Here is a 17,232-nt window from a genome sequence, read left to right on the forward strand (position 1 = left end):
ATCGGTAAAGTAGAAAGCCACCCAGTGTTTCCCTGGTTGGGTACTTGGGTCCACATTGGCCACAAAGGCAGCAGGATAGGACTTTAGTCTGGTCTTAGGCAATCGGTCTGATGGTTTCACCCCGCCAAAAGATGATGCAGTGTATCTGTCTGTACTCAAGATCTCTTTCAACTTTAACGTGTCCATCTTTCACTGGAGTCGAGGAATCAACTTCAGTAATCAAAGAGGATGTTGCGGTCTCTGTCAATTTCAATGATGTTATCCAGTTCACCATACACGAGTAAATTCACCGTATTTGGCGGAGCTTGTCTGAACTGCAGTTCATGCCCAGGCAGACAAGTCCGGTGTGAGATGAAAGCAAAAAGTGTGTATCCATTGTCGTATTCATAGCGTTTGATGTTGATTCCTTCATCCCTGCCTATTTTATTCGTCCCTGTAAACAGGGAATAGTAGGCCATGATGAATGATTGACCACCAGCTTTGGTGAAGTCCAGTTTCAGGGGCTTGCTCGGAACTTGTTTCCACCCACATTAAGGACCAGCGACGTCATGCCGTAATGTTTGAAGTTGAAAGGATTTTTCTTGTATGAACCGTTGAAGGCATCGTTGTCCACCAGACCCAAGACCACGCGTTTAGGTAGCTGTCCCAGAAAGATGTGGTCTTTGTTGAAGGACATGGTGCCTCCAGGAATAGACAGAACCTTCATCACACAACGATGTAAGGGATACTTGGACAGTCCCTGCTTTAAAGCTTCTGCATGGCCCAGCTGTACTGATGGACTGAGTTTTATTTTCCTGACCAGTAGTGTGGCTTCGGTGACTACAGCTTTGAAGCCTGGATTTTCTGCAGAGCTCACAAGGGAGAGAGCATTCTTGCTTCTATTGAGTTTGAGACGTAATTCAACACCATTCATCAGATACTTGGATGAAAGAAGAGATCCGAAGGATGGGTCCTACCATATCGACAACTTGACTGCCCGACGTGAAGGCATATAGTTTTTCAGTCCCTTGTTCACTTCTCCACCTTCTTTAGTGGGGTTCACTTCATCCATTTTCAAGTGATCGTCCTTAAGAAGAGGGCTGAAGCAATATGGGTGTCTTTGGCCTCCTCACCATAATTCAACAAGGTCTCCAACATCGCTTGGTAGGGGTAAGTAGGGAAGGGTTGGATATCATTTTGCCATTGAGGTGTACATCCACCTGGCTGAACAGTGAATGGAGCCACAAGTTGACGGGACCCACTGCTGCATCTTCACCGAGGTTAGTACCATCAACTTTCGTAATCTCGGCCTTGATCAGAAGGAGTGTTGAGGACAGATCGATGTAGTCTTCCCCTGAACCCGAAATCACAAATTCGATGGGTCCCGATTCCACACTGTGGGTCAGGGGATGCACTTCTTCCCATTGCCCCTCTTCCACACTAGTGAACAAGTCAGTTCACTCTTGGTACACTCGCAGGAGTGTTCATGAAGAAATGCCATGTTAGTCAAAATGTCAGGAGATCTTCTCTTTCGCTTGGCTTGAGGAAATGACTCTTGTTTGGAGTGCTTTACGTTTTATATCACCGCCGGGGGGAACTGAGTATCTGAACCCCTGCCTGTCATCAACTGTTTCCCAGCTTCAATCAGCCGTCTTTTTGCCAAGTGCTTGATGTAACATCAACTGAGTTCATCATCTGCAATATCAAGTACCGTTTTCAACAACTCTCTGCGTAGCACTTTAGCACCTTGTTTGAGCAGTGGTGTGGCTGCACGGAAGAGGCCTCCCAGAATACCACCAAGCCATGTCCTCTCTGCACGGCTCTCCCCTGGAACGATGCTCCGTTTCCCACCTGATCCAAATAAAACTTCTTTTATGTGGCCGGATTGCTTTCATAGATTTTACGTCTATACGGCATGGCTCAGGCTACAATAGTGTAGGGCGTCGTTTTCTGAAGGCTAGTGTCACGATCACTTTCCCACCTTTAAATGGTACTTTCTGACCCATGTCGTCTCTTATGTAGATTTCTACCGTATCAAATTCGCGGTTTCTCAAGGGAAGAAAGTATGGCGTGTGAAGGTGCGGTTGATCATCTGTCCATGGATCCCTTCCACATTTTCTATTCTCAACAGGGGTGCAAAGGTATCTCCCACCAACTGGTCGTCCACTAGGTTGCAATACACACACAGAGAAGAGAGGTTTCGAACACTGAACATGAAAGGTGCATCGCTCTTCTGTCTCAAGATGGTATCGGGATAAAATCCCATGATTTCAGCCAGACCTGGTAGAAAGTAGAGGCTGGTACCGTCACTCACATCAACGGTTACTTTCCTAGACACCGGGTCGAAAGTCAACTGGACGTTGTCGGGTAAACCTTGCTCTCTCAGAGTGGTCAGTATACTTCCAAAATCATCGTAGTAACCTGCAGGTATTTTGACAAGTGTTTTTCTATGGTCTTGAATTTTGTACGCCAGCAAGTTTCTGCCCTCGACCACATTGTTACCGAGAAAAAGGGTAGTGTATGTCAATCAAAGCCACTTCCCAGTTGCCCCACAGAGAAATGTGTTTGGGTAATTTCACAGTGTAGCCTGTCACTGTTTGTTTCGGAAAACGTCCATGGATGCATTACTCGGTAGCGTCATGAAAAACGGATGTTCAGCCATGATGAAAGTGGGGGTCAGACTGTGACTGTCCGGACAGAGTCATCCCTCTTATAGTTTTGCCAGATCCCTGACCCAACTATTGAATTTGGATGGTCAACCATACCACTTGACCAGATATTTGGCCTTGCCCTTTCTCCTTCTTGTTTTGAGTATTTTTTCCGCTCTGAAGACGTCGTCCTCTTTCTTGATGACTTTTTGTAGCTCTTGTCCATAGAAAGTACCTTCTAAGTCCTCCTCATCAAAATCTTTCAGCTTGTAAAGAGGTGGTCGACTGAAGATCCTTTTCGATGCAGTGAAGATTTCTTCTTCCAATTCGGCAGATAACCTTTCTTGAACATACGTTTAGTTTTGCTGATTCTCACTTGTTCTCCCACACTGAATTTGAATTTCACCGTTTTCTGTTCATAGTCACTGTACAGAGTATCCCACACCTCTTTTTCATTGGTCTTGTTGACAGACGCTGGTTTTCTCTTGATGCTGCGATGCCAAGTGTTGTTGTAAGATTGCATTAGCTGAGGAAGCACCGATAGGTAGCTTAGGGTGTTGTTTCTGGTAAAGTACTTCCACATTTTAGTTTTCAGGGTACGATTGAAACGTTCAACCACAGAAGCTTTCGTTTTGTTTCCGGTGGTGAAAAATTGAATGTCTTCACTCTTCAGAAATTTCTGAAATAGGTGGTTCACGAATTCTTTGCCTTGATCCGTTTGTAGTTTTTCTGGTTTTCGTCCAGTCTTCAAAATCTGTTCAAACGCTGCCACCAAAGTGACCCCTCGTTTGTCTTTCAAGGGAATGGCCCAGGCATACTTGGATAAAATGTCAATGCAGGTGAGGATGTATCGGAACCCTGAATTGTATTTTGCTAGTGAACTGACGTCTGCAAGATCAGCTTGCCACTGTTGATCCATTCCACCGACAATTACTCTAGCCCTTGGAAACTTCCACCTTACTGGTTTGTGTAATGTGTAAGTGTCCTGATGTTGCATCCATTCTCTCACTTTCTGGCGGGTGGTCTTTATTCCCTTCTCTTTTGCAGCAAGGTAAACAGTAGCTATTCCTCCAAAACTTGCAGAATGACTTGCATCGTAATACACCTGGCTTAGGTGCTGATCCAAGTCCGTCAATTTGGTCACAGGTTTCATGTTTGATGACGATGGATCCAGAACAGCAAGCACAGAGGCACCTCACCTGTTTGAGGACATTGCCAAGAGATAGAGAATGTGGACAACACTCCATGACAGAGGTCTCCTTTGGAATGACTATCATCAAATTGTCGAGTGATGTTTTAAAAGTTGAGCCAATTCCCTGTCATGGATGATCGATGTTGTGGTCTTGCACGGTTGAAATGACAGGATGTATCTCCCTCCTTATCTTTTTCTTTTTAGCGGATGATTGTCCAGCAAACACTCCATGATCACCTCCTTCATCATCATCATCACCTCTTGGCTGAAACAATCCTTTTGATTTTCGCTGAGACTGAATCCAGTTCCATCTTTCCTTGTTGCCAATCAGATCTTGTGGTACATTCATGTCAGACAGCACTCGGGCAAATTGTTGCCACCCTCTAGGAGTGAAGGTTTTCCTCCGACGTAAGGTGTCGTTGATGAGGTCTACTATATGAGTTCCAGGTAAGGGATTGCTGTCGTACATTAATTCCCCTTTCTCATTCCAATCCACAGAGTCATGCTGTTTCACTTTCTGAAGGAGCAAGTGTGCTTTTCGTCGGAGGGATTTTGGCACACTTTCCATAACATCCTGCTCCACACTATCCAAGGGCTTTGGCTTGTCAGTGACTTCCACTTCTGTGCTCTTAGCTAATGCGGACCCTGAAGAAGACACGGCAGTAGTTGTACCTGTTGAAGTTTCAGAGGGGAGGATGCTGATTTTAACAGGTTCCTTCTTTTTATTAATGTAAGCCCTGTACTGCTGAAGAGTCTGTTGGTACAGTTTTGCCTTTTCATCATCGGTGATGTCTGTTCTTTCCAAGATTTGTTGCATCTCCCTATCCAGAGAGGACAGCATCTTCGTCACGGGTTTGTTGTTTGATTCTGTTGTAGTTGTATGGTATCTAGTAATTCCTGTGGCACAAGTGCCATCTTCTTGGCATGTTCCATGGGCATGGTGACAATTCACTTAAAGAGGAGACTTCCCAACACAGAAAACACAGGCCCTAGGACGGCCGAGAGAAATCCACCCTTTTGCACAAGTATCTTCTTCTTCTTTGATGTTGAAACCTTTTTATTTGACAGTGTGCGAAGATGATGTTTGTATTTGCTCAATTTCTTCTTTTGAGCTGATGACAGTGGAACACTCCCCGAAGAATGTTCAGACAACATTCACAGAGGCAATGGATTAAATCGTTACTGGCTCCCTCGATGATTCCCCTCTGTTGCTTTGGATTGCCCTTGGCTAACACAGAGAGAAAATGAGCATGTTTTCTCATTCGCTGAGACATGATGAAATGATGGCATTTCATGTCATCATGTCTATTTTATGTTTTCCTGACGTAAACAAAGGCAGTCTCTCCTGGAAAGATGTTCGTGCGCAGGCGAAGGACTTCCGGTGTGTTGGGTTTCAGGTCAATGAGGAGATAACCATAAGGTTCACGGGAGGCATCGGTGAAAGCTTCTTGGATGAAACGGGTGTGTCCTGGGTACATCTGTTTGGCTAAGTGAGTGATCTGTGATCCGTCTCTTGGATTTTTAAACAAGACCAGATAATGTGAATTCAGACTCATGGTTCGAGTCTCTCTGCCTTGATGAAACAGATTTTGTAAGATGAGCATGACAGAGAGATTACGATGATGAGAACCTTTGGTGAACAGATTGGTAATTCTCTTGTCATTTCCAGACTCTGATGTCAGATCATCAATAATCAATAAGTTGGATTGGTGAGGGGAAAACATACTGTCCAACTCTTCAGGAATGCCTTCAACAAAATGAATGCTAGGGATAAGAGCAGCCAGTTCCGTATAGGCAGGTTGGTATTCTCCATAGCACCAGACAATACACTCAGGAGATGGAAAAATCATAGTTTCCCGTTCCTTCAGCAGTCGTTTGACGAATTCGGTTTTGCCTGACTGTGTGGGTCCACATATGAGAGCAGTGAATGGATGTTGTAGTCTTGCATCCATGATTGACTTGATTGATGTTGTTCAGACAGTAGACGAACGATTCGTATCAACTGGCACATCAATTGATGAGTGTCAGATTGTCTGGCCAGTTTCAAAAATCTCTGTCTTTCAACTTTATCTTCAATATTATGCACTTGTGTGAGATGATTTGCCAGTCTTACGAGATGTTTTGCATGACAACCAGGGTAAGGACAGTTCTTTCGCACTCGTGGCATGGTATACCAAGTTGGCCAACTTGATCTTCACCGTGAGAGGGTAATTTTTTTGGTTGATGTCCTTTCAGTCAATCTCTCCACTCAGATCAATGCTTTCATAACATGAAACTGGCTTCCTTTTGAAAAATTTATCATAGATGATGTATGGCAGCACACACAAATACAGGAAGAACATAGGATTGGAGAAATCTCGATTATTGATGATCAGCTTCAAGAGTGTTAGCAGAATGAGACCCATAACGTCAAATAAGCCTTACTCTAAAATGGTACAAGCTTATACTAGAAAGGATGTTCTCATTTCTTGACAGAGGGAGGGAAAAATAAGGCCCGAGGGGCTGAGGGCCTTCAAAGGGTCAAGAAGGTGGAGGGAGTCCATAAACGGGGAAAGTGTGATCTCATTCATCGACAAAGACCAATCTTCCTAGGTGGCCTTTTGGCCTTTGGGGCAAGGGGACACACACACACACACACACACACATACACACACACATACACAAAACAAACATGCTTCCTCACTCAACAAACATTTACACACAAACACTCACAAATAAATTCAAACCAGCCTCTGAATCATTTAAAATAAAGTAAATTGATGTCAGTTTATTACTTTACAAAAAAATTAATCAGGAACTTTTTTTTGGTTCACATATAAAAGTTTTCACAGATGAAAGTTGAGATCTACAGATTATTGACTCTCTCTCTCCCCCCCCCAAAAAAAACAACAAACAAAAAAAACAAATCAACTGTTGATCTGTCGTGTTTAATTCCGAAGTAAATATCTAAAGTTTTGTGTGGTAAAATGTACATTCTTATCCCTTTCATTTGCAAATTTCATTTCTCAAAAATTCTAACACATGCATTTCAAGATTTAAAAATGAATGAAATATACAACTCTAATAAACAGACAAATCTTGGACCGTTTCAGGTAAAATCTACAATTATCGGGAGGGTAAAAGGATTAACATTTTTCTTTACTTGTGTTGGTAGAATGGGGACCAATTCCATCATTTAATAAATATCTGTTTGAAACATTTCCAAATTTCTAATAGAGGCAAATTAATTACTGTACCTTTCAGGTATTTAACCTAAATTTCCATCGTGAATACTTCGATGACTGCGTTGGAACATACAAATATTACTATGGATCCACATTACTTTCCTGATGTATCATATTTTAGTTGTGAAGCAAGGAAATGTTGTGTCACAGTCACTGATTGTATCTTCTCACGAACAAAACGGTTATTCTCCCAAGCTTTGAAAATATCCTTCAAATATGTCCAAATATGAGTCAAGTATTTTTGCAGAAATGATAGTCCATGACGAAAAAACTTTGATATTGAATGTTTCACAGATACAGTATTCTGGAAGGAGGACAGATCGGGGTGGGGTGGAGTAGATGGTCACCTGTACGTTCCTTGAGACACGATTATTTCACTGGCATCAACCTAGGGATGAGTTTCTAGTGATGAAAGTCTCACGTGTACAACCTAGTCATCCACTTTATTTCTTGGCGATCAGCAGATTAGAATCAACAGCCACCTGAAAAGAAGATAAATTATCAGAAGAGTGTAATGAAATTCATGGAGAGTTAAACAGCTGAATGCATGGGAAAATAAATCTCAATCTGCACCAGATTATGTGATTAACCCCCATGGTTCTGTATAAGTATAGTGGAGAAGGTAATAGATAAAAATTAAAAAAAAACACCAAAAAACCCCCCAAAAAACAAAAAAAAACATAATACAGTGAAGTGATTTTCTCTTTACAAATCCATCGACATTATAAATAAAAATATGGCACTGCATAACAAAAATTATTTCAAATTTAGTAAAGGTGACTATAACACTTAAAGCAAGCAAACAATACTGAATACAAATAATAGCACAATATAAATGTAAAGTATTGTATATATAATGTTGTTGTGTGTTTTATATAAATTTGCTTGCAATTTACATCAGTGGGTGTGATTTGCTTGAAACTCTTGTTCATTGACGGGAAAAAAATATTGTGAAACAATCAACTCTTAGATTTTTTTTTTGGTTTGATTAGTCACTTTATTTTAACTTTCACAGTTATCATCATTTTCATAGGTTTATTTTTTTTTACCTTAGGAACGCAGGTTTGAAACACTGAGAATTTAAAAGAAGTATAAACAAGGTGATATAGTTGTAATTGCTTTTTAACTATGCAAGCTCTCATTCAAAACACGGCATAATTTCCTTTGTGTTTCTGACTTCAGTGTCACCTTACATTTGGTGCTAAAGTCAATGAACTTTGAACTCAACGCAGAACAAAAGTAAAAACTGGGTAACTAGGCGTTTGCTTATTGCTTACTACTTTGCATAAAAAAATCACGTTTGACATTGTAACTTGTTAAAGAAATTGTGATTGTACAGTTTACCACTTTATCAGGATTACATATTCAATTTTAAGAAACAAACGAAGTTTGTGAACATTTATAACCGGACGGTAGATCAGATAGGAGACGTTTGAAATGACATCAAAACAGCGCCCGATGTCGATTGCCCCGGCCGACCGCCATAATAAACAATAGACTCAGATACAGCATACAACGCGGACTTTGTGCATAGAAGGTTTCCGATCATGTACACTGAGTGTCTGTCGATCAAAAAATTTGTTACAAAGTCTCTCTCCCTCGCTAGACATTGACCTAGTCGCGTGTAGGTGACCCGTTGCGTCTGTTTACAAAGTATGTGCTTCCAGTTGTAGCCCATGCACAGCTTCCAGTTTCTTTCTTAAAGCAGTTTAGAAAATTGCTGGGCGTGTCCTCTACTCAGCAGAAAGATTAGAAGAGGACAGATTTATTTTTCTTTTGCTTGTTTTAAGCGGTCCCCCCCTTTCTTTTAGCCCAAGATCATACAGGTTCGCTGCGCGCGGTGCCGTGCCGCATGTCTATCAAAAGAAACTGTTGTAAAGTTTCAACATCGCCGCGATAACTTAACATCACGAATCGAAACAGGACCCAATTTTCAAAAATAGGTCCGACCTTCTCATATATGCACCATCAAAGGTACAGAAAACAGAACATCGACTTCGACCTAGCCTGCACATCGATAATAGCTCCGGACCCGTAGCGTAGCCCCATCGGCGCAGCGTGTTATGTAGTACATGGCATGACCTGTAGAATCACATCACTGGAGTGGTTATACGCCAACAGTTTAACCACCGAAATAAAACATTTTAAGCGACACCTGTGCTGCTTCTGTGATATTTCATTAATTTTGTTTTCCTGTCATTATAGTCGATGCAGTTTTATAAGCCTAAGGGTAGTTAAGAGGCATTGATGGACAAGTAACCACACGATCGGCCCCTCTAGTAGAGGGACCGTGGTGTACGTGTAACCAAGACAGTGTGCGGTGTGGTGTTGAATACAAACTATCACTGTTTCACGGGTTGAACATACTGCAGATTGTGAGTGACTTCTAACTTTCAATCCGACTGAAATGGTTATACAATTTCTATGGACACAGAATTGCAGAAGTGGAAAGATAGCCCAATGGGGGCCTTCTAGTTAGTTGTAAACAACCTCGGCATAAGTCCCATTGCAGAACGATCGCGATGTCAGCTGGGTGATGTCGAATGGAACAATTGAAACATTGTAACAATTTCGCAGAGACCCCTTGATGATTGACAGGTAACCTTTTGTCCTATGCCGGTTATTTTGGTAGCGCAGCGGTCGACCGCATTGCATGCACTGCAGATCGACAAATTTCACCATTTTATTTCCATGAAAATAAGCAGTAAAAACACTATTCCATATGACAATTTTCATTCTAAATCATCGCCGATAAAAGGGATTCATTGCTGTTCTTTTGCGAAGGCAAGGGGAGGATAAAAATTAGTACCATACTTGAGAAATCATCACATTTTTCACTCAATGATTTACGCCACTACCGGACAATCGAATGCAAACAGTATTATTATCTTGCGAGTCAAGTACACTTGGACAGTATCACTCGCGTTACTCCAGCGCTTGCATGTTATTATATCGACTATTGTAATGGATATGTCAGTTCTCTTTAAAAATTGATAGATTTGATCCAATGAACTTGAAACATTATAAACATTATTAAAAAATTAAACACTGTTTTCCAACCTCTTCCTTCAAACTCGTATTCGTCGCTAAGTGTAACGTGTTGACGGACAACATGCACTGTACTGCATGCCTCGTGGCATGGCGCTACCGCCGCGTACACTGGACAATGCGGTACAGTACGGCATCGCTCCTTTAGTTTACATTTTAAAGGCAAAATTTCACATTTCTCATACTACCTACTCCTTTATCGAATGTTACAGAATGATAATATATCAATACAACTGTTGAAATCGTGAATGTACATGCCCCGGCACCCCCCCCGCTTGTTTAATAGACGAAGCCAGGTCGCGTCGATATAGCATATCAACAGAGGACAAGAAATACATGTATTATATTAGATCGAAGAAAATGAAATTAATTAAATATATAGCAAATGAACTTACCACATTATCTCTTGACATTTTATCGTCCATGCTGACTGCAAAGAATGTCAATTGTTCCCTGTTATTTGCAGCAAAGTCGGGAAGACTAGCTCGTATCCAATATGACTGTCGTACGTACGGTGTACATCACTACCCTGCTGTAAAAGCAGCCATAGGATTTATCTTCATCAAATGAGGGCCAGGTAGTGCGCTACTTTCCCAATTTTTTCAACTTCTGAAGCAAATAACCTACGTGCCACATTCCTACATTTCTTGTTCGACTCGAAGTTGTGCTGCTCCGCGAAAAACAAAAACAAAAAACACTACAGCAGGCTCCTGCACAGAGTGATCGAGCCCATCTATTTTCACTAGGTTAGGGGTCTTTTCATCACCTAGGAGACGTACGTTTCTACCAGGCGGCCATGACAGTAATCTATATCTTTTTTAAAAGTGATCTATATCTTTTTAAAAGTGATATTTAAGCCCAGACAAAAAGTGATCTATATCTTTTTAAAAGTGGTCTATATCTTTTTAAAAGTGATCTATATCTTTTTAAAAATGATCTAGGTAAGCCCAGGCAAAAAGTGGTCTATATCTTTCCAAAGGGGTCTATATCTATGTTCACTAGGCTAGGGGATCTTTCCATCACCAAAGAGACGTACATTTGTACCAGTCGCCATGACAGTGCTCTGTATCTTCAAAAAGACCCCCTAAGTTACCCAAGTGTTCTATATCTTCCCCCCCCCCAAAAAAAAACCCTAACTTACCCAACGGTGCTATAGGGCCTACTGTATCCCTTACTACTGGCGGCGTATCCAAATTTGTTTCTTGCATCAGAAATTGCATTCATTGTTGCAATTTTCGTTCGTTTGCTGTTTACTTGCATCAAAATATCGTCTAACTGTGCCGGTGACAGCTCTGCATGACGTTTTGCAGCCATAAGTTGCCATCTGCAAAGTACAACAAGCGAACGACAATTGGCTTGGCGCAGAATGGATGCGCAGTAAGTAAAATGACGTCATCCATGTAATATCAAATGCAGAGGGCATCATCACATTCGCAGAGGGCATCATCATGTTCTTTTACATGTCACGTGAGTCGTGTTTAACCAATGGCAGTGCACGCTGAATGAGTGAGGTGTAATAAATATATAATAAAATCCCTCTCTATAGGCCTATACATTTTCCGTTTGTTCTAACTCTAAAATAAGTGTGATTGTGTACATTGATTTTTTTTTCCATTGGGCGTCCTCGTACTAAGTACGATAGTCATCGGGAGTAACGACAATGTCAGTTATAGCAGTACGGAAAACAAACCCTTTTATAATTCGACTACACAATACCGAATCCCTATTAACCTTAAGAAAACCTTTAAACTCGAAATGGCCAGTCGAAAGATTATTGCGCTCTTCAGGGGTTGTCAAGCCAACGATCGTTTACAAGGCTTATGTGCTGTCAGATGATTGTAACCATGCCAAGATTCCCCGGCACAACGCTGTAGGTTCGAAATTATTTCCATATGAAAAGATACCTTACTTGAAGTGTGAACTGACTGTCAATCGGTGATTGCTTTACAAATATCACGGGTGATGTCATATTCATAAACATTGTGATCTTTTGTTCTACTTGATCAGTAGTTTATTTACTCTCTGGGAGTCATAAGCCATTATTTCGGTACCGCGGAAATTTTAAGCGTTCAGGGGATTAGCCTTGGTACATGGTTTGTGCCGGCCGATCCCCTAATGACAAAGAATATCTTCCAACTAAGGAACTGTAAGCACATTTTTTCTTTCAATCATCTTAACATGGGAATTGCAGAATATTCGAAATAAATGTAGATAGAAATTAAAGGAAATGTTCTACAAGCAATATGAAATTAAACAGTCTATTCTATTAAATGTAGCTGGATTTGCAAAAGTTACCAAGCGATGGCAATCCGTGCCAGGTTGAAACTCTGTAAACATTCAAAGCAGATAAGTCAACTCTTCTCAATAAGCTCGGAGGGAACCTGTAGTGAAGATGTGCTTTTAATTCTTGTACTATCAACTCATCCTTGACAAATCACGAGAAACAAAGGGCCGAAAACAGTAATTCAATTCAATCAACTTATCATCTGAAGATCGGTGAAATACGTGAAACTCTGAGCAACGAGCGCGGTTTTGATCTTTATGCGATCTAATTACTTGTTAGATTGCTCTTCTAATTGTGTATTAAGAACTGTTTCTTTCTCTTCCCATACATAGTAGTGCAAAAAAAAAATAAGTACTTTATATAAGTTCGGAAACATTAAATCATGACAGTTTTCCTATTCAATTTTTTGTGAGAGCTTTTACAAGCTTAATGAGTTAGTTGGTGTGTGTGTCAATATGTACGCACTGATAACAAATAATCTTAGATTTGACGCCTAACCAAGCTCAGTTAGTGATTCGTCAGAAACGCTGTTCCACTTATCACGAACACCAAAACCAAATGTTACATTCTATTTATCGTGTTCTAAATGCTATTTTAGTACAACTTCAGACGTGAGCTGAGCACAATCACCTTAGTTTTCTGGACAAAACATTAAGAAATTTTCACTGGCGCTTTACACAGTGTCGCATGACTATGCTTTCTCAAAGAAGCAGGTCTTTAGTCAAGGTCGTACAACTTTGGTACTTGATGCTGAACGAATATGACTAGAAAGCCTATTCAACAAGGAAGCGGCGGCATTCAGCTGTAGCTCTCGTTTTCCCGGACGAATGTGGATTGCAACAGGAAAACTCAGAGTCGTGCAACGGAAAAAAGAGTTTTTCCGTCGCAACGTACAAGAGCTATGGCTACTGCTACAGCGATATATGAGAAAGAACGATCATCAAAATTTTAGTTTTGTTAGTTGAATTTTAAGAGAAACTTCGTCAAACTTCGTCAACTGAACGAAGGAATTTGAATTCTGGTTTATGAAATCGAAAACTTTAGTGTATACAATGTCCTTCATAACAAGGCGATTTTATAATAGTGTAATACTGTCAGTAAAATTGTCTCGGGTTTATTGGAGGAGAATGGAGGAAATTGAGACATGATTCTTGAAGTTGGTCGGCGATGTAAGCCGTGAGTTGCGTACAGCCTCCGTGTGTTCCCGGCGTTACACAGGCTAGCCGGCATGTGAGCATTTTCTGTTTTCAGTGATTTAACACTTTCACTGCGTAATTAATTTTTATACGTGCATTCCTGTGCGTACTTTTCTATGGATATATGGCCTTATAAATATTTATTTACATGCATTAGCTGTATCTTTGTAACTATACGTGTATTCGGGACAATTTTTTCAGTGAGTATTGCAATATGACAGAGCATCATAAAAATGAACAAAATGTCACGTGACTCATCTGGAAGGTCACGTGATAATGGCGGCCATATTGGATTTGACAAAAAAATTCAAAAATGTTGCATTTTTTGATATTTCAATATATAAATGTATATTTCTCAGCGTAACACTTAAAAAAATTCTACTTACATTATATTAACTCAAATTAAGCAGGGGAACACATACTCTAAAACAAATTCAACATAAAGGAGGTAATATGCATATTTATTACTAGTTCATCTTCGAACAACAGGTATCATCTGACATTCAAAAGAGAGATATATTATATAGGGTATATGCTTATATACTTGTAGCTAGTCCGATGTGTAATTGTCACTGATAGATTGATGTCGTACAACATCCACATGATACCCCATCGACATTTGTGACGTCGGTCACCGACCCTTTGTAGCACTTTCCTCTCAGCATGCTCAGCTGGCCTACCTTTCTGTCTTGCTTGCAATCTCCGTCTTTGCTCAACTGGTTCGGGAACATATTCAAGTTCGGTATTAGAGTTATTATTTGAAATTTGACTTCCGCTATCTCCGTCGAGTTCAGTTTCACGATCTGTGACAATTCCACTATCACTGTCCAGAAAAACATGCTCAAGGGCTTAGTCAGTGTTAAAATGTGCCCGCGTCGCCATTTTTAAATACCCCTTGACAGAAAAATAACAACTGATCACACGATCCTTACAAATTACGGCGGAGAAATGACCGAGTATGGCGGCATTTGTTTACAAATTTGGCGCGCATGCTCATTTAGGTTTGACCTCTACCTCGTACGCTACAGCTAGGCTTGAGGAAATAGTCAACAAACATGATGTAGATCAGACAAAGCCAACGTATATCGAACGCATATAAACGCGTACGTTCTTGGCGCGTTTACGCGCCTCCCGCAGTCTGGCCGTTGGCGCGAGAATGCGCCCTCCCGCGGTGAAAGTGTTAAATATAGTGAATAATCAGCATATAAGAAATGAGACTAGCAATCCATCAAAGTTGGACCACATATATATCTCACATGGATATACTAGGCTTAGTTTAGATAAAGATAAAAACAGATAATTGCCGGCTAAGTAAAAAGCTTGGATCGAGGCACGGGCCGGGTATGAGCAGAGCGAATCCTTGTCGCCGGGAACGCCAGCGGTTACAAACAGGCGGAGTTGGTCAGTTTTTGTATTAGTGTTATGTTCCATTGGCCGTAATGTTCTGCGTCTGTGAATGTCAGACTCTTGTCAATAACAACGGAGAAAACATCAGTTTTGTAGTCATTCAAGTCACTTGAACTGGACCATTGATACATGTCATACCGTCGTACCGATCGCCACGATCGCAAGCGTACCACTCGTCGCTAACATGTAGTACATGCCCCATAATGTCTGCTTCGGGCGTATGTTCATGTATGGCCGTGGTTTGAGGGGCTGTGGGGCTTAAAATACTCGAAATTATCGTGTGTCGCAACGCATATCTTTTCATTTTCGACTACCAATTTTGACTTTGGTATTTTACAACATAGCATGCACTTTTAATAGTTTGCTAGTATCCATTTCAACTCAATGGACAATAGACACATCGTTTTGGTGTCGCCGTTCTCAATTACAGAAAATCCAGTCACTGTGGACTGATCAAAAGAAAGTGCAGATAGATACTTAGAAGAGCCAAGTGTAGAATTTGGGGTAAAGTGGGGATAATTTGTTTGCTTTCCTGCCAGCCTTATCCAAAGCATTCTTTGTAGTTTTATCGCCCTCGTTCACGCTGAATATTCATTGACGTGGTGGTTATCCTGTTCTAGGGGCCTGAACCGGATAGCCACCACGTCAGAATTTGTATGGGCAAAAGCTGGAATGATGAAATTCATTTGGTTGCTTACCTTCATCTTCTTCCAATTCTAGCTCACCAAATAGCTGCCAGTACGGTTTGTAAAAAGGTTGAAGCATCAGATGAAAGGACGGGCTAACATTTGGATTCAAGATAGCCTCCTGAGCAATGCCGAAACTAAACAACGAAAAGTGCCAGCATAAACACGAAGAAGAAGAGATCCCCCATCTGCAACATGAATTATGGTAATCAAGCCATATTAATCTGAAAGTATATTTTATAACAATCGTTTGCAACATGCAAAAATATCTATGCACGGACTAGCAATTTCCTCTCAGCGAACATTCAACACTTCAAACTATATATAACATTGCCCTTTTACGCAAATTTCATATTGTGTACATATAAATAGAGCTTACTATTTTCGTGATCATAACTATCCTTGGTCCAATTTCTTTGAAATAAAGCCCATTTGAAGAAGACGGAGACAAAATGCGATGAAATTCACGGTATACATCACTCTTGCGGCGCCAAATTCACTTGGAGGAAGGAAAAAGCGCAATGCAAGAGACAATGCAAACATCGAATACATGAACAAATCAAATTGATTCCATACTTCTAAAACCATTTCTTGAAACTGCGTGACATCTGTTGAAGAGATACATAATCAAACTGAGTTCTACAGGAAGGTACATTGCAAAAAGATGACTTATCTCAGACTGTCAAGTGCAAGTTTTTCATTCGATACAAATTTATCAATTGCAAAACAAGAAAGATTATCACACGTTGACTTTGCTGAATTAATTTATCAATTAAGAATATATCTAAGCTTTGTAGCCAATCCATACTTTCTAGTGCTTTTTACTTTGATTAAAATATAAAAATTTGTGTTCAACTTTAATCTGGAAACTTTGTTCCATTGAAACGGATTGCAAACTTCATAAATATTTTGCCACGTAGACATTCTTATAGTGGCTAAGGAGAAAAAATATAGAATCCAAATGGCGAGCAAAAACTACTCACTGACCTGTCTGACTTCTTCACCAATCAAAGTACCGACCCAAGCTACAACAATCCATTCGATAGTACCAGGAGAGTTAAATTCTTCACTTGGTCTCAAATCGGTCATTAAGAAGAAGGCAAACAATGTCAGCAATATGATGTGTGAGGCCTGAATCGAACAAGGGGTCGCACAGGTAAGTGGGATGTAACTTTCAGGAACTTACCTTATCATTGTGACAACAAAGTTTTCTGTTACATTGTGATGGTGTATTTAATGTTTTCAAAACAATGTGTGCTTAAGAACAGAACATCGTAGATATTTATCATCGATACCTTTGCATATTTGTATAATGGAGTGTGTTTTCATGACTTATTTTGCATTCCACATATCTCTGGAAGACCAATATGTAAATGCAACCACTTTCTTGAAAAAGGATGAAAATATTAACATTCCAACTTCTCACAACGCAGGAACTGGCCAGGTCGGGATTATTACACATCCACTAACACTACTATTCCAGATGTTTATATACAATGTTAGATCTGCCCAATGTTTTTCATACCTTTCCTAATAACGTAGGTGGTTAGATAAAGAGGCTGTTCTCA

At 40.5% G+C, this 17,232-nt stretch overlaps 1 protein-coding gene across 1 annotated transcript; it reads right to left on the reverse strand.

Annotated features, from left to right (window-relative positions):
• Window positions 1-496: 496 nt before the first annotated feature.
• LOC139130314 (uncharacterized) lies at window positions 497-3,780 on the reverse strand. Its single transcript, XM_070696069.1, has 4 exons — window positions 2,982-3,780; window positions 2,136-2,400; window positions 1,242-1,419; window positions 497-919 (listed from the first exon to the last, which is right to left on the reverse strand). Exons 1-4 carry the CDS (start codon window positions 3,778-3,780, stop codon window positions 497-499), a joined length of 1,665 nt encoding a protein of 554 aa, XP_070552170.1.
• Window positions 3,781-17,232: the final 13,452 nt, after the last annotated feature.

The sequence above is a fragment of the Ptychodera flava genome, chromosome 3 (genome assembly GCF_041260155.1).
Source record: "Ptychodera flava strain L36383 chromosome 3, AS_Pfla_20210202, whole genome shotgun sequence".
NCBI lineage: Eukaryota > Metazoa > Hemichordata > Enteropneusta > Ptychoderidae > Ptychodera > Ptychodera flava.